Here is a 27,643-nt window from a genome sequence, read left to right as displayed (position 1 = left end):
AACCATCCACAGCTTGAAAATATTTAGAAAGGATATACATGCCAAAAAGCAAACCTTGATTTTGCCATTTTATATAAGGGTACCATTTTATATACCTCATCGTATATAATGGGACTTGAGCATCCATGGATTTTGGTATCTACATGGGGTGCTGGAACCAACCCCCAGTGGATACCAAGGGCCCACTGTAATATGTTTTTCTTTTGCCTAAATAACACACAAAAGTAGTCCACTTTCTTGTTATTGTTGTGTGCCTTCAAGTTGTTTCCAGCGACCCTAAGGCAAACCTATCATGGGGTTTTCTTGGCAAGATTTGTTCAGAGGAGGTTTGCTTTTGCCTTCCTCTGAGGTTGAGAGAGTGTGAATCGTACTCTGGTTCCCAGAGTTATTTCTCTGCAAAATTTACCACTTTTGTACATTCCATGATGCACACATTTCGATCTATATGAAGGGCTCACATTGTAACATACAGGTTTTTTAGGGGCCTCTTATCCTGTCTACAGGCCTTCCAACCTTTAAATAGGAGACATCCTTATTATAAAGGACACCTGCAGTTCTGTAAGGGACTGTAAGCTTTTTCCAACCCCAAATAAAGGACATCGCTTCTATTAAGGGACACCTGGTAACTCTAGATATGACCAGGCATGGAGGGCAGGAGCAGCCCAGATTCTTGAGGAAATGGTTTGCCTCATGTGATGTTATGTTAAAGGTCAGCGGTATATGGAACTCCCTGCCACATAATGTGGTGGTCGCTATCTCTGTCACCTTTCAAAAAGAGCTGAGACTATTCTTGGTGGTTCTCAATGGTTGCTAGTCCTGGTGGCTGTATGCAGGTTATGTGAGTTCATGTATGCATAACCTGCATGCAGGTTATGTGAGCAACATCTCTGTGGGAACTGGTTATATGTGCTATTTCTGGGGTCCCTACAAGTATGTGGTTGACCATGGTGGAATACGGGATGCTGGGTTAGAATTTCAGAGCTTGGAAAAGTTATTACAGTTGGTCTTCCACGTTTGAGGCTTTGACTTTTGCAGATTTTATTATTTGCCGGATTTGATGAATATGTCCTCTCTAGGAACCTCTAGGTCCTCCAACACAACTCTGCTGGAAGTTGACCTTAGAATTGTGCTGGAGAACCTTAGACGTACCTAGAGAAAATACTTCTCTAGGCATTTGTAGGTCCTCCAACATGATGCTGTGGTCAATTTCTGGTAGATGTTGACCACAGAATTGCTCTGGAGGACCTGGAGATTTCTAGAGAGGTGTTCTCCTAGGTAAAAAGAATTGTGTTTTTTTAATTTGCATTTTTTCCATGGAGACACTTCACCCCTAAACCCAGCAAATGTAGAGGGACCACTTTATTTTTGAACTACAACCCCCAGACACCTCCTCTCACTGCCAGTGGTCATGTTGGCTGGGGTTATGGAAACTGCACCCACCCCAAGTAACTTTTCCAAGCGCTATCGGTTGGTTTAATCCAGCATGGCTCATCCTAGGCATCTGTGGGTGTGGAAAGCGGTGTGCTGCTGCATTTAGATATGGAAGACGCAGCTTCAGCTCTGATCTCTGAGCCCTTTTATGCATTCTGCAATAGCAAATCCTCCTTCATCACCTGCAGCCATTCTTAGCTTTGGGTCAAATAGTTGCATGATGCATGTTGTTTTGTCACATTTTGGAAGGACATATTTGAAAGGCACCAACCGGCCACATAAAAATATATCAGCCCATCCCCAAAACTGGCAGCCCTGGTCATGCTTTCACTCTCTCCTTTTCCTCCTCTTTAATGGCTATGTCTGGATGAGTGTTTTAGAGTTATTTTGTTATAATTTTATATTTTTAGCTACATTTATATTCTGCTTTTCATCCTGCAAGCTTAAGGTAGAATTACATGGCTTTCCTCCCCCAGCTGAATTCTCACAACAGTCCTGTGAGGTAGGGAAATCAAGCTGAGAGTAGATCAAGTTGAGGTCCAAGTTTACCTAGCATATTTTATTACATATTTTACAGTCAGGGGTGGGGAGAGCAGGTTAGGACATGGGAAAAAACATGCTTGGCAAGAGTTACATGTTTCTCATACCTTGTGGTTTCACATTTCCCACATCTGTATTTATATATATTTTGCCACCTGAGGCAAAGGACAAAATGGCACCTTATCCTTCCTGAGGTAGTAGCCTACTTTAGGTAGCCCAGAAAGGTTGTGTATCATACAGAGCTCTGTCCTTTTGTGTGTGTTGTGTTCCTTCACGTAGTTTCTGACATACGGTTCCTTTAAGGTGAGCCTATCATGGGGTTTTCTTGGCAAGATCTGTTCAGAGGAGGCTTGCCCTTGCCTTCATCTGAGGCTGAGAGAGCATGACTTGCCCAAGGTCACCCAGTGGGTTTCCATGGCTGAGCCAGGAATCAAACCCTGGTCTCCAGAGATCTAGGAGCACCTTTGAAACTAACTGAAAGAAAGAAATTGGCAGCATGAGTTTTCTTAGACTTCACTCTACTTCCTCAGATGCATTTGATGAGGAAGTAGATTGAAGTCTACGAAGCTCATGCTGCCAATTTCTTTCAGTTAGTCTCAAAGGTGCTACAAAATCTCTACACATACAGATTCTATAGACTAACACAGCTATATCTTTGAATTCTTCCTGATCTCCAAAGTTGTGGTCTGACGCTCAAACCACTATGCCATACTGGTTCCTTACGGAGGGGAAATGTTGGAGATGCTACTGCCACTTGTCCCTCAGCAAATCTGCTTCCTGAGGCAGTTGCCTCACTCTGCCTAAGGATAGGGATGGCCCGGCTTGATGGCATCTCCGCTTTACACTCTCAGGAATCCTGTGGGACAGGTTGGCTTGGAAGATAGTGATGCCCAGTGATATTCACAAGCAAGGATTCAAACACAGGGCCACCCTTTCCTAATTCAGAATTCTGCCCTTGTTCCGCAACAGGCAGTCTTGCGTCTTGAAATAGTGCCACACTTTTTGTAGCAATCTTGTGATTTGCTTGTTGCCACACTTGTGTTACACCTATCCAGAGTCTCTTGAACTTGTGTGTGCAGTATCTCAAGACCTGTTGTCATGTGCCTTCAAGTCGTTTCCAAGTTGTGGCGACTGTAAGACAGCCTTGTTGTGGGTTTTTTTCTTGGCAAGATTTGTTCAGAGGGGGTTTGCCTTTGCCTTCCTCTGAAGCTGAGAGAGCGTGACCTGCCTAAGGTCTCCCAGTAGGTTTCCATGACTGAGCCAGGATTCAGTCCCTGGTCTCTCAAGTCATAGTCCATCACTCAAACCACTACACCATGCTGGCTCTACACTAAATTAGCTGTAGAAAATATTAGGGTCAAAATTGGTGTTCGTGACACGTTTTACCAGTCAAAATGCCATGCTGTTACTATAAAGTTAGTTGCCATTATTTCATGCAATTCTTTTTATAGCGCACACTTTAAAACACTTTCACAAGTCACTTCCTGCTCTGACTTCCTCCACAGAGTTGTTGCTTGGGAGGATAAGATGAGCAGAGTCTTGCAGCATGAATTCAGGATGCTGTGGGAATAATTATGAGGCAAGAGAAGGAAGCAGGATCCCACAATTTCAGAAATGACCAAGGTGGCAGAAGTTATAATTAGTCATCCACCTATCATTATTGTTGGCAGGGCATGGGACAAGAAGCCATAGGCATTCCCGAGTTAATAAATCGATTTAGAAACCTGGAAAAGGAGGGGGGATATAAAATTGGTGGAGAATAATGGCAGTGTCTCTCACGCTTTTCATTTAAAACATAAACCCACAGCCTTCTAAATATCTATTAGAAGGTATATTTAATTCTGGAGAAAGAGCATTAGCTCAAAGAGGTGTGGCCCATCATTTCTGTATTTTTTAATGGGTTAAGAGGACGAAGCAGCATTCTCCCACTATGTTGTGTAGGGGCTAATGTATAAAAAGGTTGGCTGTTATGCATACATAAACTCAAATAGCATGTACAGTCAGCTTGGAAGAGTGGTTGGAGTGTTGGACTATGACTTTAGAGATCAGGATTTGATTCCTAGCTTGGCCATGAAACCCATTGGATGTCTTTGGGCAAATCGCATGCTCTCAGCCTGAGAGGAAGGCAATGGCAAACCTCCTCTGAGCAAATCTTGCCAAGAAAACCCCATGATAAGGTTGCCTTAAGCTGACCATATGTGGGAAATAACTTGAAGCCACCACACACACACACACACACACACACACACACACACACACACACACACACTCACTTCCTAAAGCATGTCAAAGGAAGGCCCCGGTTGAATCGAGGAGCCTGCAATCGGAGGCTCTTGCATAACACAGGTATGACAAAGCAAAGAGGAATCTTGGGCCCAGTTCCCATTGAAAATAGGGCTGCTATGACTGAATGTTCCAGCAGACAAGGTCTCCTGCCCACCCCCTGCCACCCCCAAATTTAAGAAATTAGATTCAGAAATAAGGCTTCTTGCCAGTCCTTCTCTCTGTTGTTTTTTTTGGTTTTAAAGGGTAGTGATCTTTTCTCTTGTATATGTGAGAGAGAGGAAAAGTACATTCCACATCAGTCTTTTTTGTGTCCCTGCAAGGTGACTCCGACATAGGACAATCCTCTCCTAGGGTTTTCTTGGCAAGATACATTCAGCTGAGACATTGGCCCCATACAGACTGCCGAAATAAAGCTGCTTCGGGTCACTTCGGAGGTATTCTGTTTAAATGATGGGTGTGTCCTAAGAGTCCAGAAGCTGTGTTCAAACTGTGCTCCAGTCCTTAGGACTGGAGCATGGCTTTGGCGTGGCTTCCGGACTCTTAGGACACATGCAATGTTTAAACAGCATACCTCCAAATTGACTTGAAGCAGCTTTATTTTGGCCTGTCTGTATGGGGCCATTGTGACTTACCCAAGATCACTGAGTGGGTTCCTATGCTGGAGTGGAGATTTGAACCCTAACATTGAAAGAGTTAAAGATTTTCTGTATCTTGGCTCAGTCGTTAATCAAAATGGGAATGGTAGTCAGGACATCAGAAGATTAGGAAGGGCATATATGAAGGAACCAGATAAGATGTTGTTATTGTGTGCCTTCAAGTTGTTTCTGACTTATGGCGACTCTAAGGCAATCCTATCATGGAGTTTTCTTGGCAAGATTTGCTCAGAGGAGGTCTGCCAGTGCCTTCCCCTGAGGCTGAGAGCATGTGACTTGCCCAAGATCACCCACTGGGTTTCATGGCTGAGCGGGGAATTGAACCCTGGTCTCCAGAGTTGTAGTCCAGCACTCAAACCACTATGCCACACTGAGTCCCAGATAACATCCTTGAGTATAAAGATTAAATATCACAGCAATCAAAAATACTATGGCCTTGGTAACTCTAAGTTAGAGTTATCCAGGCCATAGTATTTCTGATTTTGTGAAAGTTGGACAGTGAAGAAAGCAGAGAGGAAGAGAATCAACTCATTTGAAATGTAGTGCTGGAGGAGAGTTCTATGGATAGTATGGACTGCTAAAACAACAAATGAATGGGCCTAGAGTAAATCAAGTCTGAGTTTACACTAGAAGCAAAAATGACTAAACTGAAGCTATTGTACTTTGGACATATCATGAGATGATGTGACTCATTGGAAAGGGCAATAATGCTTGGTAAAGTAGAAGGCAGTAGATTTGGATTGATTCAGTAAAGCAAGCCATGGCCCTTAGTTTATTGAAGGTCTCTCATTCATAACATCCTCATAAGTTGATGTTCACTTGATGGCAAATAATGTAACAACAAAAACAGCTCCCAGAACCCTACTGCTGCACTCAAACCACTAGACCACACTGGCTTTCTCCACCAAAACGTTGTATGCCTTCAGGTCATTTTCCGACTTTTGGCAACCCTAAGGCAACCCTATCATGGGGTTTACTTGGCAAGATTTGTTCAGAGGACATTTGCCATTGTCTTTCCGTGAGGCTGAGAGCATGTGACTTGCCCTCATTCCATGCATCTGAGGAAGTAGACCAAGTCTGTGAAAGCTTATGCTCTACAGCCTCTTTTGCTCAGTTAGTCTCAAAGGTGCTACAAGCTCCCTTTGCATACTGATATTCCAAACTAGCACCACTATGTCTCTGAACACCACAGAAGTTAGTATTTTAGCACTTTACAGTGTTGTGTTTCATCATTTGTTTTTGATTGTGTATGTTCTGATGTACCACCCTTTGGTGAAATGGGCATTATAAATAAACATTATTATTATATATCCAGGGAAATATCCCCCCCTCCCCAAGCCAAATATTTTCTCTTTAGGCCAGGTCTCCAGATACAGAAATCATAACAGAAGAACCCCATAGAAAAAGTAATCTTGATAGGCAGGTCTCCTTGACATTTGGATGTTGGATGCACTACACACTAAAACACCAGCAGAGTTTGTACAGATTGCTGCTTTTTTTTTTTGGAATACAAGTGCCAGAATCCTCTAGCCAGCATGGCCACTGGCTGGTGGGTTCTGAGAATTGTAGTCAAGAAAAGAAACTTACATAGTGATGACAGCCTACACAATGGTGCCACAAGTACCATAGGCTTCAGAAGTTTGGGACATGGCAGGACAGGAATGAGTGGGATTTTTTGTGGCACAGAGCCAGGCCTACATTCCTACATCTCCAGAGCTGTGTCGGTGCCTCCTTGGCTCAGTCGATGAGAGATAAAGCCACACAAGTAGGGTTGCCATAACCCGGCTGCAACTGGGTTTTTCCCGGTTTTGGTGGCACCTGCCCGGTCACGGCACTGGTGCCGCCAAAAACTGGGAAAAGCCTGGTTGCAGCGGGGTTGCTAGGCAACCCTTGGGGCCTCGCTGCCCTCCTGCTCCACCGCGCATGGCCGCGCGGAGGAAGAGGAGGGCAGCGAGGCCTGGGGCGGAGGAGGCTGCAGGGAGGTGACGCCTCTTGGGCGCAGCCGCGCCAACCTCCCCGCCTCCCTGCAGCCTCCTCGCCTCCTTCCTGGTCCCTGCGGGGGCCAGGAACGAGGCGAGGCCCTGGCGATCGCCGGCAGCCTGCTCGCCTCCTTCCTGGTCCCTGCGGGGGCCAGGAAGGAGGCGAGGAGACCACCGGTGATCGCCAGGGCCTTGGCGGGGGCCAGGAAGAAGGCGAGGCCCCGATCCTGGCCTCCGATCGCGGTGAGGCCCGGGGCCCAGGCGGGGAGGGAAAGCCTCCTTAAGTGGAGGCTTTCCCTCGCTGCTTGGCCTCCGCTCCCCGCTGCGATCGCGAGGGAAAATTTTGTCCTACATTTTTCCCGGTTTGGAGGTCCGGCAGTATGGCAACCCTACACTCAAGACATGAGAGGGCAAGGGCCTAGAATGCCATACATATCACCCATGGCACACTATCCTCCAAAGTATGCAAAGGGATCTTGTAGCACCTTTGAGACTAACTGAAAGAAAAGAGTTGGTAACATGATCTTTGGTAGACTTCTTCCTGAGTCTACTTCCTTAGATGCATGCTACCAACTTCTTTCTTTCAGTTGGTCTCAAAGGTGCTACAAGATCCCCTTTCATACTGATTTCCCAGACTAACTTGGCTATGTCTTTGAAATGTTGCCTCCAAAGGTTTTATTTGTCAAAATTCCTTCTCTGAAGGAATGACTGCCCAAATGTCCTTCTCTGAAGGACTCTTCAGGACACTGGAAGCTGCTTTCTGCTGAGGTTTGGGGCCATCCTAGCTCAGGATTTTAAAACTCTCCACGTTAGGCTACATCTACACTGCACAATTAATGCAGTGTGACACCACCTTAACTGCCATGGCTCAGTGCTATGGAATTCTAGGATTTGTCATTTTTGTGAGATATTTAGTCTTCTTGGTCAGAGAGCTCTGGTGCCACAACAAACTACAAATCCCAGGATTCTATAGGATGGAGCTATGCGAGTTAAAGCAGTGTCAAGCTGAATTAATTATACACCATGGCAGCAGCTTTTAATCTCACTTTCTTTTTTGCGACCATCTCATTTTTTAAATTGGCAAGACCAGAATTTGGAGTCTGGTCTTGCTAACCCTTTGCATGCAATGTACATGGTCCAGCAGTAAGCTACACTTCTAGGAGAGTAGATACGTTATTATTATTATTATTAATAATAATAATAATAATAATAATAATAATTTGTTTTATTTATATACCGCTATTCCAAAGCAGTGAACAGCAAGTAAGCTAATTTGCCCCCAACAGTCTGGGTACTCATTTTAGCAACCTCGGAAGGATGCAAGCCTGAGTCGAGCTTGGGCCCTTTTGCTGGTCTTGAACTCGCAACCTTGTGGTTTTGAGTGAATGGCTGCAGTACAGGCATTTAACCACTGCGCCACCAGGGCTCCTGCGCCACCAGGGCTCCTTATTATTAACCTTTATTTATAAAGTGTGCGTGTGTGCGCGCGCGTGTGTGTGTGCGCATAAGAATTCAGCCTCAGCAAAAGAGATATGCCTTAAATCTCCAAATTTATAGTATTGCAAAAAGTGAGACATTGAAAATTGTTCACACTTAGTACCCTTGCATTTTCTGTGTGTCACATTCCTTTCGTTGCTTTTCCATCTCCTTTTATCTGAATGTCTACTCTAAACTGTATTTTTAAAATGCTGTTGTTGTGTGCCTTTAAGTCATTTCCAATTTAGGGTAACCTTAAGGCAAACCATCCACAGGGTTTTCTTGGCAAGTTTCTCAGAGAGGGGTTGCCATTGCCATCCTCTGAGGCTGAGAGTGTGACTTGCCCAAGGTTGCCCAGTCGGTTTTCATGGCCGAGCCAGGATTCAAATGCTCAAACCACTAGGTTCACCATCACTGCACTACACCATGCTGGCTCTTGTATTTCTAATGTTCAACTGAAATTTTAAGTTTCAGTGATGCTAGAAATTTGGGGACTGAAGGAAATTTTTGGGGTGGTGGTGAATTTCATTCTTGGGGGCAATGCCCTGATTCCCCCTCCCTCCACGTGTCTCTTGCTCTTCTTTCTGCCATCAACTTGTTTATCAAGGTCCAAACTAACTGTTACTTTAACCACTGGGAGCCTATGCTGTGGTTGCTAAAAAGTATATTTTTACAGATGCGGGGGAGAGGGAGACCACAGTTTATAAGGAGTGGAAGTTTAATCCTTCCCTCTGTAGTTGCAATTCCAATTAAAGTGATTTCTCCCGTAGCAATTAGCTTTAGGAAGAAAAATGCTACCATTGCAGGGGCAGCTCGAGATATATTGTTACCTAGGGTGAGGAACAAGACAGTAGTCTAATGAGACTGCATCCACACTGCAGAAATAATCCAGTTGGATACCACTTTAACTGCCATGGCTCAGTGCTATAGAATTCTGGGAATTGTAGCTGTGACACCAGAGCTCTCAGACGGAGAAGGTTAAATGTCTCACAAAACTGCAATTCCCAGAATTCCACAGTATTGAGTCATGGTAGTTAAAGTGGGGTCAAATTGGATTATTTCTGCAGTGTGGATGCTTCCACCAGTAGGCAAAGCCATTTTTGTTTTCCCCAGGCCTTTGTGTGTTAGCTGGATGTTGCCAAAGGCCTTTTAACAGGGGTATGCTATACTTTTTTAAAATCGTCAGTCAATGGCAAATCCATTCTGAAGAAACGTGCTAAGAAAACCCCATGATAGGTTGGCTTTAGGGTCCCCATGAGTTGGAAACGACTTGAAGGCACACAGCAACAACAATAACAAATGATTTTTAACTACTTTTTAAATAGTTGCAAATTAATGTTTTTGATATAAATGTGTAATTGCTTTTAAACTTTGTACGATGCCTTGTTTTACCTGGGTTCTTGCATCCTGAATTGGGAAAAAGTGGGATACAGATGAAATACAATGCAATAATATTGTCTTCTTCTCAGAGAGTGTGTGTGTGTGTGTGTGTGTGCGTGTGTGTGTGTGTGCGTGTGCATTCATGTATACACACATACACACACACTCGTACATACAGAAAATGATTTAAACACTGGCAATAGACTGTCATGGAGGGTGATAGATCCCCAGCTTTGGAAGTTTTTAAACAGAGGTTTTATAGATATTTTTCAGGAGTGCTGCAGTAGCATAGCACAGTTGTTTGAGTGTTGGACTGTGACTCTGGAGACCAGGGTTCAGTTACCAGCTTGGCCATGAAACCCACTGGGTGACCTTGGGCAAGTCACATACTCTCAGCCTCAGGGGAAGGCAGTGGCAACCCTCTGAACAAACCATGCCAAGAAAACCCCATGGTAGGGTCACTTTAGGGTTGCCATAAGTTGGGAGAGGCTTGAAGGCACACAAAAGAACATGAACAGGCAGCTGTATCTACTTGCACAGCAAGGCTTGCTTTTTTGGAATTTATAAATATTTTCAAACGTAGATGCTCAAATCCATTGATTAAAAAATCCGTGGATATAGAGGGCTGACTGTATTCCAAAGCTCTGCGTCCTCTGATTAGCTGCTGAGAAACATCCAAGGCTTGTCTCATGCTGCTGTTGCCTGTGTGACTATGGTTTCCCACAGCACGAGAGGGAGGTTTGTCCCTGAGAGAGAGCAGCTTTGTGCCAATCTCTGCCCTGACCCCTGCAGTACACAAACAATTTCCAACTCAAAACAGAAAGAGCCAGAATGAATAGGAGAGAAAAGAGTGGGAGGAGGAGAGGGCAAATGCCAGCCTTGCTTCATGTACAAACATATCCTATTGTCTCTGCCTTGCTTATCTTCAGCAGAGAGTCTTCAAGAGATGCATTGTCAGGGAAAGCCATCAGGCCCTGCAGCCTGTTTAGAGATGATGACACTCTTAACCATGCACCAAATGCCAGCTGATGCTCTGCAGCGATAAACCCTCTTAGCTTCCCTGCCTTCACGCTGCACTAGAAGAGAAACTGCATGCATTGCCCTTCCTGCTGGCTCTGTTGTGGAAGGGTTTGCTGGCCGGCACCGTAATCTGTTAGAACAGAAGACGAAGAAAAAGAACGGTTCCCAATTGGCAAAGGGGTCAGACAAGGCTGCATTTTATCATCCCACCTGTTTAACTTATATGCTGAACATATCGTAAGGAAAGCAGGCAAAATCGTTACGCTGATTTTGTTCCCATTGGAATTCGGATCTGATCCCCATGTAATCGATTTTTCCAGGGAAATCCGAATTTTGGGGGGGGGGGGTCGAACCAGGGTTAATTTGACTGCACTTTTCTGGAGGTTTTTCTTGCACCTCCCATGTCCAATCTGGGGCAAATGAATGGGAATGACAAGGGTGTCCAATTCTGGAACTTGGGGATGGGAGGAGCAGTGTTCAAGGGGCTGGCCTGGGGTTGTCACTTGCTTTGTTCTCTTTCCTGCATTACCAGCGCCATTTTCTCCCGTTCGCATAGCCTTTCCCCGGTGGAGTGGTAAGCAGGGTAAGGCGATCGCAGGTGTAGACAAATTTATTTTTTTTAAAAGTAAGCTTTCAATTGCCTAGGCACTCTGTCGGGTGTCCAAACATAGCAAATTGCTACATTGACCTCCAAATGTGGTAAACACATTATGCCCCCCTGCAACCTCCCCCCGCTCCACATTCATAGATCGACTTGTGAGGAGAGCCATTGAACACCATTTTTAAAAATTCTTTTTTCTTTTTTTACATGCCTGCTCGATCGCCCCCCCAAACAGCCCAGGGAGCAATGGGGGAGGCAAACGGACTTGGAGGGGGGACGGAGGTTCCTTCTCCCTTCTCCAGAGGGGCTCTGGGAAGACACAGGACAGCTTGGGAGGCAAAGGGACTTGGGGGGATGGAGGCTCCTTCTCCTTTTCCCAGAGGGGAAAAGTGCCTAAGCGATTGATTGACTGCTTAAAACAAACAAACAGAAAAATAGGTTTGAAAGACAGAAATGGGAACAGGGAACAAAATAGCCCACGTCAAAATGCATCGAAGCAACTGATGTCACTGTGATGTCAAGCGCCTAGGCGCTTGATTGACAGCTGCTTAAAAAAAAGAGGTTCCGGAAGGGCAATGGAAATGGGGAGTAAAAAAGTCCGCTTCAAATTACAACGGAGAAAATTTCAATGGGAACAAGAACATGGGCCAAAAATACCTGAGTCTGTTTGCACCCTTTCGTAATGGGAACGAGGGACCAGATTCGAATACGACTCGGAAAAAAGATCCGAGTCAGACTTGCAGCAAGATTCATCGATTTATATGCCCAATGGGAATGGCGCCTTGGATACAGAAGAAAGAGGAGTGAAAATAGGAGGAAGGAATATCAACAATCTAAGGCCCCATTCCCACTGGGGGCATATAAATCGATGAATCTTGCTGCAAGTCTGGCTTGGATTGAGTATCCAAGTTGTATTCTCGTCATGTTCATTGTTTCTATTACAAAAGGGAGCAAACGGACTTGGTTTTTCTTGACCTGTGTTGTCGTTCCCATTGATATTTCTCCGTTGTATTTTTGACGTGGACTTCTTTGTTCCCCGTTCCCATTGTTGTTCTGGAACCATTTTTTAAAGCTGTCAATCAAGCGCTTAGGCGATTGGACATCACGGTGATGCCAATTTCTTCGATGCATTTTGACCCAGGCAATTTTTGTTCCTCGTTTCCATTTGCGTCTTTTTTTCTGGGTTTTTTTTTAGCAGTCAATTGATCGCTCAGGCGCTTAGGTGCTCAGGCAAAAAAAAAGCAACAAGCAAAAAAGAAATAAAAATGGTGTTCAATGGGTCTCCTCACATGTCGATCTATGTGGAGCAGAGGGGCGTATTGTGCTTACCGCGTTTGGATGTCAGTGTAGCAATTTGCTATGTTTGGACATCCGACAGAGCGCCTAGGCGATTGAAAGCTTAATTTTTTTAAAAAAAAATTGTCTCCACACGCGATCGCCTTACCCTGCTTCCCGCACCACTGGTGAAAGGCTACGCAAAAGGGGGGAAATGGCACCAGGAATGCCAGGAAAGAGAACAAAGCTGGTGACAGCCCCAGGACAGCCCCTTGAACGTTGCTGACCCATGTTCTCATTCCCATTAGTTTGCCCCAGATCCGACATGCAGCTGCAAAAAGAACCGCTTGAAAAGTGGTGTCAGGATAATCCAAGTTATCCACCACTGATTTGGGTTTTCACTAGAGGAATAGACCAAATTAGGATCAGACGCGAATTCAAATGGGAACAATTTCCCTTTAACTAGGATCAAACGCGAATTCAAATGGGAACGATGTCCCTATAATCCGATTCTTAATTCGCTTTATAACCCAGTGGGAATGGGGCCTAAGATTCACAGACGACACCATAATACTAGCAGAAAACCTCAAAGTCCTGGAACAACTACTAAGGAAGATCAAGGAAGAAAGTTCAAAGGCAGGACTACTGTTGAACATAAAGAAAACAAAAAATAATGACAATGGAGATTCTAGACAAATTCAACCTAGGAGTTTGTCATACAAAGGAGATCGGAAGTTTATCCCATAAATATCCCAGAAAAAACGCGTAATTACGCTAAATGATTTCACACAACATCGTACAAAACCCACCATTAAAGTGGTCACAAAGAAGCATTAACATGTATCTTTTTACTTTTGGGATTTAAGTGACAATGCATTTCTGATATCACTTTATTTGCACAAGTGCGTGTGATAATCATTTGTGCAATCACCTACCATTTTTGTTTTATTTGCGGGATGCTTTAAATGTGCTTTAATCTCTAATGTCGAAATTAGCCCCAGTGTGATAAACTCCTTAGACAATGAAGAAATAGAAGTACAGTGGTCCCTTGCTTTACTCAGGAGATCCGTTCCAGACCCCGCCACGTAAGGCAAGTTCTGCTTATGCTTGAGTCCCATTGAGGATAATGGGGCTTATGCATACAGCAGCACAGTGGTGCAAGCGCCGCAGGCACACACACCATTCAGGAAATGGCGTGGGGCTTCCAGCATAAGCTGGAAGCCATGTAAAAGGCACCCACATATGACACGGGGGCACTGTAGTAAAATAGTTCTCATACTTGGGATCAAACATTGCTAGAAATGGGGACTGCAGTCAGGAAATCCGAAGAAGATTAAGAATGGGGAGAGCAGCTATGAAAGAACTAGAAAGGATTCTAAAATGCAAAGATATACAAGTGAGCACAGAATCATACAAGCCATTGTATTCCCTATTACCATGTATGGATGTGTGAGCTGGACAGTTAAGGAAGAAGATAGGAGGAAAATCAACTCATTTGAGATGTGCTGCTGGAGGAGAGTGCTGAGGATCCCATGGACAGCCAAAAAGACAAACAAGTGGGTCCTAAAGCAGATCAAGCCAGAAATCTCCTTGGAAGCCAAGATGGCAAAACTGAGGCTGTCGTACTTTGTCGTACATCATAAGAAGGCATGACTCACTGGAAAAAACAATAATGCTAGAAAAGGTGGAGGGAAGCAGAAAGAGAGGAAAGCCACATACTAGATGGATGGACTATATTAGGGAGATCATGGATATGAGTTTGCAGGAACTAAGCAGATAGGGGGTCTTGGAGGTGTCTCATCCACAGGGTTGCCATGGGTCAAGATCGACTCGAGGGCAGTTCACAACAAAAGCCATGATTTTAGGAGCTGGGAAAGGAGGCAGTGCTCTATGAAAGAAATATAATTTAGGGGTTATTCAGACAGTAAAAATAATTCCAGTAGGATGTGGGTTGAATTTTTGTTCTTCACATGTACTTTGAATGCATCTGATTAAATTTAGGAGGGGGGCTTCCAAAAACCCCCCATTTAGCTCAGGATAAGCATGACTATGCGAATAATCTCAATCATGCATTTTGGGTTTGTTATTCACACTATGGGGAGTTTGGTTGTTCACACTTGTCAGCACTAGGATAAAGATGGAGTTGATGATGGGAATGTATTTGAAGCACGTTCAGGGCATGCAGAGTTTTATCCCGGGTCTATTCGCATCAGGTATTCACACAGATGAGAATGTAAATCTTTTAGAAAAACAAGAGGAAAAAGCCAACATCAATTATCCTGGGATAAGTGGAGTTTTTTTGGCAGCCTCCACCCCAAAACTTAATCAGATGCATTTGAAATGCATGTGAACAACACAGTTTCAACCCAGATTCTACCTGGATTATTTTCATCATCTGAATAACCTGAATTTTCCTAAAAGATTTGCATTGGTAGGCCATGTGACTAAACGATGCGAATAGACTCAAGATAAACTGGGATAAAACTCTGCATGTCTTGAATGCATTTTGAATACATCCACATCATGGACTATGCACGCAACGCTCACATATGTGAACAACAGAACTTGCAGAGAAGTGCATAGACGAGGTTTCAATTAAGAAAATAGAATGAATAACAAAATTGGAATGTGTGATTGAGATTATTCGGATAGTCACACTAAAAAAACCTACATCTGAATAGGCCCTTACTCAGTGCACCAGTGTTAGGGCCAAGTTCCTGTGGATTGTGAAGAAACAACCCTGAGATAAAAATAAATAAAGGAAAGCAAAAAAGCCAACATGTCAGCCAAACGGCTCTCCTTACATCACTGCCACTCTGGCTCTCTCTGGGCACTGCTAGTGGCTGCTGACTTTGCCATAGGCAAGGGGTGGGTTTTTTCCATTTATCAGTCCAGAGGAGGTGGAGGAATGTGCAGAGATATCAGCCAGCCAAAAGGACTGCCGCAGCTGGGAGGGTTTAGACGTCAAGTGTTTTTGAAATAAACGTTTCTGCTGAGTACTGCTAAAATTCAGGGTGAGGATTTGAGGAGGAGGGAAAGGAATTCCTTGCTATTTCTGTAGCACATTTTTATTCTTGTTGTCGTTCCCAAGTTGCTATGTCTTGCTTATTTTGCATTTAACTTTTAGGCTGAGAGACGGTGAATTGCTAGAAACTGCCTGGCAAACTTTTAAAGTTCAAACATGCCCATAACTGCAGTATCAAATAATGAGGGGTGTGTATGAATACAAACCTGCACACAGCTTTGCAAACCAGGGTTTTCATATATCCCCACTCCTGGCATCTGAAATATGGGATCAAATCCACTTAGGAGCAATTTAGGAATGCAGAAATGTGAATTCACATATTCCAACAGTCAAATGTGGCGAAGCTGAGCAATGTGCTTGTGCGTGTGAATGAACCTTAAACGTGCAGTAATGGAGTGCAAGAAAGTCTAAATGCTATGTGAAGCAGGCATATGTGAGTCAGGCTTGGATGAAGATTTGCATTTGGGCTTTCATTTTCTCGAGGGCAAACACTCTTTGTTGTCCCAAAATGTTCTGCAGCCATTTGCAAAGTGGTGACTGCCATGGTGGTACTGGCTTCCCATATTTAGGCACCACACTCTAAAATTTAGCTGAGGGCAGGGATGGGTGGCCACTATTTTTTTTTTAAGGCTATGGGGTATTGTTGTTTTGAGCCTTCAGGTCTTTTCTGACTTATGGCAAACCTAAAGTGACCCTATTATGGGGTTTTCTGTGGGTGAAAGTATATGACCACTGGATTTCCATGGCTAAATAGGGAACCAAACCTTGTTCTCCTGGGTCTTAGTCCAATACTCAAAACATTGCACCAAGCTGGCTCTTCCATGCTGGCTATGGGGATAGCCTTCTCTAACCTAGTGCCCCCGAGATTAGCTGGACCGCAACTTTCAGAATTTTCCCAGTCAGCATTGCTGTCATCCAACATCGCTAAGGGTCCCAAGGTTGGAGAAGGATACCATATTAATTTGAGTGGTCATGTGTCTACCTTCCAGAGAACAATTCTCCACTTCAGTCTTCCTTTTTCATGCAAAAAGCATACATCTTCTCTCCTATACACTTAAGTACTAAATAGCCTTTCTATAGATAATATTTCTGGGTATTAGCAGTGTAATGGATATACATTTTTAATAAATCATGAGCAAGACAAAAAATGCTGTGATCTGCAGACAAAGGGCAGTCTCTGCTGCTCTTTATACTAGAGTGATGATCCATGGATTTGACTGGCCACTGGTTGTCACACCCCATATTGTTCAGCTAAGGTGCATGAACATGGATGCACTGATGCATCCGTGCACATGTTTCCACCATTGAATAATGTGGGGCACAATCACCCATGTTTTTTGACATTTGTGGAGGAAGGGGTAGAACTGAATCTCTATGGATGGGAAGGGTCTACTGTATAGTAAAACCAAAGCAGTAAGTTTCAAACTACAGGAAAAGAGATTCCACCTCAACATTAGGAAGAACTTCGTGGCAGTAAGAGCTGTTCGACAGTGGAATATACTCCCTTGGAATGTGGTGAAGTCTTCTTCTTTGGAGGTTTTTGAAGAGAGGCTGGATGGTTATCTATCAGGGGTGCTTTGATGGTTTCTTTGTGCATGGCAGGTGGATGAACTGGATGACCTTTGAGGTATCTTCCAGTGCTATGGTTCTATGATTCTAAGAGAAAAAGGGGCCTTTAGCTATATTCTTTTGCCAGTACATCGGGGTGGGGAACATTTGTTTTTTCCTTGTTGGGCTCTGCATTGTTTTAGGCCTTGTCTGCACAGACCAAAAGGCCTGTCCTCCTGCTCCATTGTGACATCATCCTGCTTGGATTATGCATGGCCCAAACCCTGGTTCTGGTACAGGCAGTCTGGACAATGTCTGGCATGTTCCTCACAACAGCCAAACTTATCTTTTGAGAAGATCCAGAGCCCTCTGTTTTCACACCACAATGGCTTTCTGCTTAGACATCTTGCTGGATTGCCTGGTGCATCTGCCATTGCTACAGACAAGGTGCCCAGCATGTGACTGATGCTGGGCTCCTTGTTCTGACCTCAGAAACAAGTGACCCACTGTGGTGGTAAACACGCCAGGTGGCCCAAAAGGACTCCTGGACTGACCTCCCAAGCCCACCATAACAGCCAACAGCCACATCAGGTGATGGATGTCTGTTTAGTTGCCAATTGGGGTGCAAGAAGGATAACATTTCTAGCCCCCTCCCACCACTGAGCAAGGCTGGACCCATCAGAAGCAGGACCCCTATTGCAATTCCTTGTCACAGTCTCACTTGCTGGTGGGAGAGAGCTGGAAACATCATCTTCCTTGAACTCCCATTGTAAATTGAACAGACTTCCTTCACCTGATAAAGCTGCTGGCTATTAAGTTCAGCTGGGGTGGCCATTTACATAGTCTTACTGGACACATAGCAGTTACAGGCATAATTCTAGGTTATGCTTTTTGTTTGTTTGTTGTGTACCTTCAAGTCATTTCCGTCTCATGTTAACCCTGTCATGGGGTTTTCTTGGCAAGATTTGTTCAGAGGACATTTGCCATTGCCTTCCCCTGAGGCTGAGAAAGTGTGACTTGCCCAGCGTTATCCAGTTGGTTTATATGGCTGTGCTGGGAATCGAACCCTGGTCTTCAGAGTCAAAGTCCAACACTCAAACCACTATGTCACACTGGCTTTCTAGGTTACAACTCCTTAACTGCAATACAGTGGGCTCTTGGTATCCGCTAGGATTTGGCTCCAGGACCTCTTGGGGATACCAAAATCCTTGGATGCTCAAGTCCCAGTAAGTACAAGGGCATAGTAAAACTATGCCTCTCATATAAAATAGCAAAATCAAGGTTTGCTTTTATTGAATATTTTCAAGCTGTGGATGGTTGTACCCATGGATGCAGAATCTGTGAATACGGAGGGCCAACTGTACAGTATGGCAGTCCATATCTCTTGTTCACAGATAGGCATGGTGGCTAAATTGAAACTTACATCAAGCTTACATCAAGCACAAGTGACAAAGGAGAGGGAATGAGGATTGTGTTCCTGTCCTGTTTGTGGATTTCCTGAATGCCATGGCCAAATGTGTGGAAGGGTTCAGAGTTCAGATGTGTCGCTGCCCTTTCCATACCCAAATGTAGGATTTTGCTCGCTGCACCCACAGGAATGTCAGAAAACACCTGTTGAATTAGACTGATAAACTGATCTTTTTTGGACTAGAATGTCCAGAATCTCCCACCCAGCAAGATCACTGCCTGTAATTGCTGGGGAATTCTGGGTGTTAAAATTCCCAAGCTTTCTTTTTTGCCATGTTAGCACAGGGCTGGGAGTGAGTTCACATTTAAAGAACTGTGCAAGACCATTTCCTAAAGCAAGATCCCACAGATTTCATAATCTTCAGTTACCATTGTTTCCATCTAGCAACCTACCGTCCATTTTAGTTAAACTTAAAACCAGGCATTTCTTTTTTTGTCAGGGGCTGGAAAGGGATGAGGAAGATGTGCAAGGACAATGTGGTTGCCTGGCAACTACAGTACATCCAACCAGTTGTTAAGCATCTGCAACCATCAAGTCATCTTTCGGGGTGGCATAAACAACTTTTACTCCCACATTAACTTGAAAGGCAATGCATGGTGAACATTGCCAAGATGCTGTTTCTATCCGTGGCATCCTGTAGAAGAAGTAATGGCAGGGGATGCAACATTTTCTGTCTAATGTGGAATTACCTGATTAGCAACACATGGATTTCCAGTTGAGATAGAAATCAGCATAGTAGCTTCTTAGAATGGGATAGCTCGGAGATGCCTCAGAGGTCATTCAGGCTAACTTCCTATGCAATAGCAACACAGGGCTATTTTTTGCAAATACAGTATGGTTATTTAGCTTCTCCTTAAACCTTGCAAGATTTGTTTAGAGGGGGTTTGCCTTTGACGCCTTCTGAGGCAGAGAAAGTGTGACTTGCCCAAGCTCACCCAATGGATTTTGATGGCTGAGCAGGGATATGAACCATGGCTTCCAGAGTTGTAGTCCAGCGTTCAAACCACTACACTATCCTGGCTCTCATACCAGACCAACTCTGAATAAATCTTGCCAAGAAAACAAGTTAGGGTTGCCATAAGTTAGAATTAAGGCACATGACAATAACAGACAAGTAGCATCAGAAGGATCAAGGATATTTCCATGATAATTTTAGGATTTAGGCCCATAAATTGTGAGTCATGGATGAACTATTCAGTTCTTAATAGTGGTGTCTCATGCAACTGAGATATTGCTTCTTTGACATTCAATCTATTTCCATGCACAATTGAGCTGTTCCATAACCAGGGCCTGACACATTCCTGGATGAAACATACAATTAAACTCTTAAGATTATCATCAGAGAGACATCCTGCTCCTAGAAGTCTATAGCAGGCAGACACATACTTTCAGGTGACTCATGATAAAAGCATCTCTTTAGTCCATGGAACCATCTGACCAATATGGTGTCCATTGAGTGTATCTCAAAATAAGAAGACAAGAGTTGCCATCTGTTCATAATTCTACAGTGCTTGTGCTTTTTCTTATGGCAGTGAAGCTCCTGATGCTAGTTGGTTGAGCTGGCATGGAAAGCTGCAATAAAATCATGAGATCCTTGTTTCCAAGCTCAGTGACCAATTACTAATATATTTATGGGGATTGTGGCACTACACAAAGGGTTAATGTTTCCAGTAAGGCACCACTTCCAATAAGATAGATAGACAGACAGACAGATATTCAAGAATATATGTAGGACAGACAATAAAATGTTGAAACATGAGAGATGTGTCCCAACCAAGACAAACTAGGTTCAAAACTCACTTTTGCCTGGTTATCTGCAGAAAAAGATTGTTGCTCAGTCCCCTCTCATTTGTAAAACAGGGATTAGAATAATAATAATAATAATAATAATAATAATAATAATAATAGTCTATTCTAAAAAGTTTTTTAGGATCAGGAAGACATAAATGAAGTACTCTGAACCCTCTAAACCGGGGGTAGGCAACCCTTTTGAGCCGGGGGCAGGGTTGCTGTCCCTCAGACAACTGGGGGGCCGAAGCAAAAAAATAAATAATTAAATAATTTTTTGAAAATTAAATAAATAAATAAACCAGGACAAATGTAGGACAAAATTTTCAAATGGAGGGCACTTTTTAAATAAAAAATGGAGGACACGCGAAAACATTTGCTGATTTTTTAAAAAATGTTAAGATAAATGCACGTTTCTAAGGCTTCTATAGACAATTGCCCCACCATGCCCCTCGCACGAGACGCCAAAGGCCCCGGCGGCAATCGGCGGCAGGACTGGGCTAGGGCCGGTCCCAAGGCCTTGCTGGGCCGCATCCGGCCCGCGGGACGCTGGTTACCTACCCCTGCTCTAAACATTTATAAAATCAGATAAATTCCAATTTATATTGTTATTACTAAATGTTGAACATGGCAAATATATCAGTATCATCTGCCAAATGTCCAGAAACATAAGGGAACAATATTTGGGCCAAATCCTCACCTGAAAAGCAATGTTCCTACATCATTAAATATCTGTTTATTTGCTAAAAGGGTTAGATAAGAATCTAAATACAAAGACTTCCCAGTATCTTTATCCATCATTATTAGGCTTTGAAATATGACAGTGTATGTTATTTAAATGACCCTGCTTTCTGAATTCTGCATGGTGACAGTCTGTTTTGTTTTATATTTTGTGATGACTTAACAGCTAACTGTGAGAAAAATGTCTTGCTTGTTTTTCTCCCCAGTGTTACTATGGGGATGTGTAAAAGTGGCAGTATGTCCTTTAAGTATAGGTGCCATAAAAATGTAAGATGCATCCAGGTAGGTCAGACCAAAGACCTGTCTAGTTCAGCATTCTCGTTTCCTCAAACTGCCCAAGAGAAATGTATGTATTAACTACACCTTGGGTGAGAATGAAAAAAAACCATGAATAATAAAACTCCACTTGTAAGTAAAAGGGAATGGGTGATTGATCGATATATTTCAGCCTATGTTTTCATCAACTGCAGTCCATTTCATCAGATGCAAGTGTAGGTTGTTGAAAAATTAAGTTCTATGATGCAGTCTTTCAGTTTTGGATTTTGATGAGCAGAAATGGTGAAAAATTCTTCCTCACACTCTTCTTTTTTGCAAAAAGCGATGAATTACATTTATTCATATTCTAAATAGATCTCAGGACCCTCTGTACTATTTAACATTAGAGAGAGAGAGAGAGAGAGGGAGAGAATGGCCCATTTTTCAAAACCACAAGCATCTCTTCTCTTCTGTTTTGTTTTCATGCTTGGCCATTGAGGTAGTAGAATATTGCCCCAACCCCCCAAAGATGACCACTCAGGTCCACATTTTGCAGTTTAAACTGCTGGCTTCAAAGTACCTACATTCCTTAATTCAGTATTGATGTGTTGTTTCTTTTAACCATAGAAGTAACTTACAGAGGTTAAATGACAGTCGTGTTTTTAAAATTATGAGAGGAAATGTTCAGACTGGAATTTTGAGTCTAACAATTTTTAATTTATTTTGCACTCTGTCTTTTCTGGGAAATGGCTGAGATTGTAATCAGAGACCCCAGACCGTTGTTTTGAGTCTAATTCGATGTATGGTTCTTCTTCTTTTCAGATAGATGATCCTGAAAACGGCTTGGCAGGAATGATGCCCGAAACTGAGGTCACAGGTTCGGTGAATAACCTGGGAACAAACCAGGCCCTCACTGCAGATTACGCAGACTCTGGCTATGAGAGGGGCCAGTTAAATCCCAGCTCCCTCCACAAGGATGACCATCAGATAGCCACATACACGCTGACCAATGCCTTCCCAATGATGCCACCACTTCAGGATGTTTGGCATTGGGAGGTTGAGAACCTTGTAGGCAGAAGTTTGGCTCCTCACTGTGGAAACGGGAAGGACCTCTATCTCATTTCTGGAGTTGTTCCTTCTTCCGTCAGAGTGAAAGACAAAGTCGCAGTCCCTGAATCTCTCTGGCTGGCGGCCTGCTGTGATGATGGCACTGAAGCCTGGTCAGTGGGTTTTATTAAACAGGCTGCTGCTGGGAACCGTTTGGAAGATCTAAGCCTGGAGGAACTTGAAAAGAAGCTATCAGCAGGGACCCAACTGTTTAAGAACAACTGCGGCCAAGACAGACACGATCCCAAGAGATTAGAGGCTGTGTTGCAATCCGTCAAAGATATCCAAGCTGAAGAACCAGCCCCACAAGCGAGAAAATCTTCTCCGAGCCATCAAACTGGTGCAGAAAAAGAAGAGAGCGGCTTTCTGAAGAAACTGTTTTATTTCATTGTTACCCCTCTCTTCAAACTTGTGAAATTTATTCTCTACCTGATTGGCCAAATAGTGAAATATACCTTTTATCTCCTGTGGTATCTTATCCAGACAATTATCAATGGAGTTTCCACCTTCGTCAAAGGAATCACCTCAGTGTTACTGAACATCTTCATCGATTTGGCTCGGGTGGCTGTCAACATCCTGAACGGCATTGCAAAAAATATCTACAATGTTCTCATGGTTACCTACAGGATTCTCAGTGTCCCAGTTTACCTCATCCTAGATATTGTCTCTTTCCCTTTTTACACACTGGGTGCCGTTCCTGCTGTCCTCCAAGATATCGCTTCAGGAGTTGGTGGAGCATTTTTGTTGGTGATCAAAGCCACAACAAACATCGTGACGGGCCTAAATTATGTTGTTTCGTACTTAGCCAAAAAGTTTCTTCCTACGATTTCTTCTGATGCCTAAAAAAGATGGAATCATTATGGCAAAGAACAACTCCTCTCCCTCAAAAGTCCCCAGGAAGCAATACTTTCCAATGCATTATTAATCTTCAGCTTTTCCTATAATTATTTATTGTGGTGCATTATTGGTAATGAACCGATGTTCTGGTAACATGGGTGAGCTACATGAACCTCATGGGAAATTTTATGACCGATTAAAAGTCCAACTATTGTAAAAAAATAAAAATAAATGTTCAGCTTCATTTGGCTGATTCAGAACTATTCCAGGATCATGTCAAGGCTTTTGAAAAACACAAAATATTCTGAATTATGAGAAGAACAAACAAAAAAGGTCTTGACAGGAATGTATGGAAAGAAATAAGAAATATGAAAATATGTATATATAGAAAATATGGATTGTAAGAAATTATGGTTTACAAGCTTTTCAGTGGTATCAAAATCTCTGAAAGTTGTTTTGGTTTCTTGGTATTAATTCTGGAAAGAATTCATACAAGGGTGAGGAGAGATTTGACAACATCAACAAGAATCCTGTGGTGGACTTACAACTTTGTAATCGGACTTAAGTCTGCGGGAATTAGAACTGGGCAATTCCACAATGTCCATATTTTATAGAGGGCCGCTGTCATGTTACTACATAGCAGAGCCAGCAAAGTGGCTGTTGCTCAATGGGAGTATTGCATTGGTTCTGATGCACATCAGACACCAATGTGCATTGGGCACTTTTGCCAGAATCCTGTTAAGCATCTTTCCAATTCACTAACAGTTTCTTAGCATCTCTGTTACATAGCTAACTACAATTGGCCCTAAGTACAGTTTTCCCACTTTCATGGGGGTTCTGTGCTCTTAACCCCCACGAACATGGAGAGCCAACTGTATACATGAAGTTACTTAAAGAAGATATTGAAATAGGATTCCAGCAAATAGTTGCTTAGTCAAGATGAAGGCAATGTGTAAACTTGACTTCTTTGTTTATAAGAGGGGCATAGCTCCACAATATAGCATCAGTTTTCCATGCTGGAAGTCCCAGGTTCAAACCCTGGGTACTGACCGAATTGGGCTGAGAAAAAACACACCTAAGATCCCTATGAGCCATGGTGTGGCAGAAGAGAAGGAACTCGGTTGACAAATGGTCTGGTTCATTGTAAATATTTAAATATTTGCACTGTTGATTATCCTCCCTCTGTATCCCAGTATAACTGGGGAGATGCGTCCTAGCATTATTTTACTGAAATATCAGGTACAGTATTGTTCCATGAAGCTAAAATAAAATAATGTGAATGTTCAGTAAGAATAAATGTTGGTGTAATGCAGTGTAAGAGAGGCCGAGCTAGGAGCCAGGATATCTCTGATGTGAATGTCAGCTCTGCCTTGAACTTACTATCCCAAATGCATTAAGGTGTCTTTCTTCAATTTAGAATCTTTCAGATGTGTTAGATTACAACTCCATTTATCATCCAGTCATTGAGGATGATGGATTCATTCCTCCTCTTCCTCCTCCTTAATGATTATTGCTTCTCAACACACCAGGGGTGTAGTCTTAACACACCTGGAGGACACCAGGTTGGGAAATGTTGGATTAATGTAACCCAAGCTATTTGAGAATATTCTTGAAGATGATTCAGAAATTGCAGTTGATAGAGAACGAGGCAGCTAGATTACTAACTGAGGTGGGTATATGGAGAGAATATTTCACTAGTCTCAAGCCAAACAGGTCTTTGGTCTGTTAGCAAGCTGAGTTCAAGGTGCTGGTTTTGACCTTTAAAGGCCTTTCAGACGAGGTTATTATAAGGAGTGAGTTGCCCTCTATCCTGTGTTTGAAGGGATGTCTTTTCCAAGTCACATTTAGTGATGAGGAGCCCTACCAAACGCCTTGACGTATCCCATCCACACAGTTAGCATCTGGACAGCAGACTGAGCAACAGGCATCCAAGTTATTTTTTTCTTAGTCTTTCCCACCATGATGAAATGTATTCTGTTTCTATTTAAATGATAGTCACTATTTCTAAATTTTAATCTATACCTTATAAATCAGCAAATGCAAATCAGTGTCCTCTCTCTTGTCTGTTTGGTGATGTGTAAATGGCCATCTTACTGAAGGACTGCATTCTCCCACCTGAACCTGTTTGGAGTTTGAAATCTGTGTCTGAAATCTGCGAAAATGTTACTTTTTATTTTAGAAAGCTTGGATCTACTTTTGCTGTCTGTGCAATTTGAGGAATTGAAATTCAAAGGAAAGGAGGTTCCCCAGCTCTGCCTTTACCTGCTTGAAGGAATGATGGTGACTTATGATGGGCTGTTTTCCATTGTAGTTTACAATTTGATGTTTGATTATCCTTTTTATTACTGGCATTCAGAAATTAGTATGGTTCATTTTTAAAATCCAAAATGGTACCATCTATACAGAAGGGGGATATTCGAAGGCTTGGGGGAGACATAAGTTTGCAGAATTAACAAAAAATTAAAAGAAGGGGAAAAAAGAAATGAAGGTGTGGTGCACCCAAAAACAGCCCTAATGTGGTGGGAGGGGAAATGGAATAGAGCATCCTGGAAAAGGGAATGACTGTATGTCATACTCGAAAAGTGTATCTCATGCTGCAAAATGTGGCAGGTCCTGCTTACCGAGTTTTGTTCTGGTTCTTTGCTTCTACTGCTGCTGCTTTTGTTTTTGCTGTTGTATTATGTATTTTTTTCAAACCCTGTTATTAATTTTATTTATTTTTTGTTAGCCACTCTTGAGATATTTTTTATAACACGAGGAGTGGCATAGAAATATACCTTATAAATGAATAAATAAATTACATCACGAGTGAGGCTTCTCATAGGAACTTTTAATTGTTAGTTCGGTGGTCCTCAAACTTTCGTCCTCTGCAGATTTATTTATTTATTTATTTAGGTATTTATAGATGTTTTGAAATTCAGCTGCCAGAACTCACAGACTGTTGGCCTTGCTGGCTGGGGCTTCTGGGAGTTGGAAGTCCAAAATATCTGGAGGACCAAAGCTTGAAAACCACTGGCTTAGTTTCTAGGCTATATGAGACTGAGATTCTCCAGCAGAATTGCCACCACTTCTCCCCTACAGATACTGCACTTTAAAAACATCTGCTTGACAAATGGCAATGAAACAGTCACTCCCATTAGATAGCTTAAGAAGCATAGTATTACAGTATAGGAAATCCATTTTAAGAGCAGAGGCAATACAGGTTGAGTCTCCCTTATCTGAAATGAGTGTGTTACCGAAAGAAGGTGGAGAAACTTTAGTCCCCAGCAACTGTGTCAGCATCTTCTTAAATGTCTGGGGAATAGCTTTGTTCAAAGGACACTTGCGAGAGGTTGTGTAAATTGAGGATCATTTTCATCTGGGTATACCAGTAGTAACTGTGGGAGGACTTCCAGGTCTAATGAATAAAGAATAACAAGATAAAGTCTAATGAGATAGAGGCAAGAGAACACACAAACACACAGAAATAGTTCAGTCTGAGACACCATACGAGGGTAACCGAAATAGAGGTATGGAAATTGGATAGCAGAGGCTGAGGTGTGTAGAGGGGGTGATTTTTACCAGTCTTGTAGAAGATTCCATAGAAAACTGGATGTGGCTTTAACAGTCTGAGGGTGACACAAGGAGTGAAGGAGACCCTTTGTGCACACAAAAGATTAGAACTGGGACTGATATGAATATCTGATTTCCTAGCCTTAAAGGGTACTTGGTCATATCTTGCACTGAACTAAAGACTTGATAGTCTTCTCAGAGAATCGACAATGGGATTTTGGAAATACTTTTTTTTAATGTAGGACAACCCTAATGTGGATAGATTGGGAATTTGGCTGGAAACACATCAGGGGGCTAGATGAAAGATACTGTCTTATTAGCTTTAGTGCAATGGGATTGTCTTTGTCTCCAGTGGAAGAGGACATGCATAAAAACTGGGGTAGGATGGAGTGATCAGTAAACCCATTTAACCTTTATTTTGGTATTATCTAGATCATTCACATATCTTCAGGTCCACATTTCTTGCCCAAGGGAAATTTCCCTGTGTTTCGAAAGTCATCAAGTCCTCTTAAAGCATGACTGGCTCCAAATATGAAAATACAACATAAGGTGCATACATGTCAGGTGTGCTAACACTTGGAACCAGAAGTGTTTTGGATTTCAGATTTATTTTATTTATTTATTTTGGAATATTTGCGTATACATAATGAGGTATCTCAGAGAGGAGACCCTAGTCTAAAC

The 27,643-nt window shown here is 42.9% G+C and overlaps 1 protein-coding gene across 1 annotated transcript in view; it reads left to right on the top strand.

Moving 5' to 3' along the window:
* ENDOD1 (endonuclease domain containing 1) overlaps nucleotides 1-26,218 on the top strand; it is a 29,271-nt gene extending 3,053 nt beyond the window's left edge. The window contains exon 2 of the mRNA XM_089512806.1: nucleotides 22,289-26,218. Coding sequence (XP_089368932.1) covers nucleotides 22,289-23,416 — 1,128 coding nt within the window. The 3' untranslated portion in view covers nucleotides 23,417-26,218. The remainder of the gene's footprint in view (nucleotides 1-22,288) is intronic.
* The last annotated feature ends 1,425 nt before the right edge of the window (nucleotides 26,219-27,643 follow it).

This window comes from Sceloporus occidentalis, unplaced genomic scaffold, assembly GCF_023333645.1.
Source record: "Sceloporus occidentalis isolate IW3139 unplaced genomic scaffold, rSceOcc1.0.p SCAF_2, whole genome shotgun sequence".
In the NCBI taxonomy this organism is placed as follows: Eukaryota; Metazoa; Chordata; class Lepidosauria; order Squamata; family Phrynosomatidae; genus Sceloporus; species Sceloporus occidentalis.
Note: the sequence above shows the minus strand (reverse complement) of the source record. Positions and strands in the feature narration are given on the sequence as shown.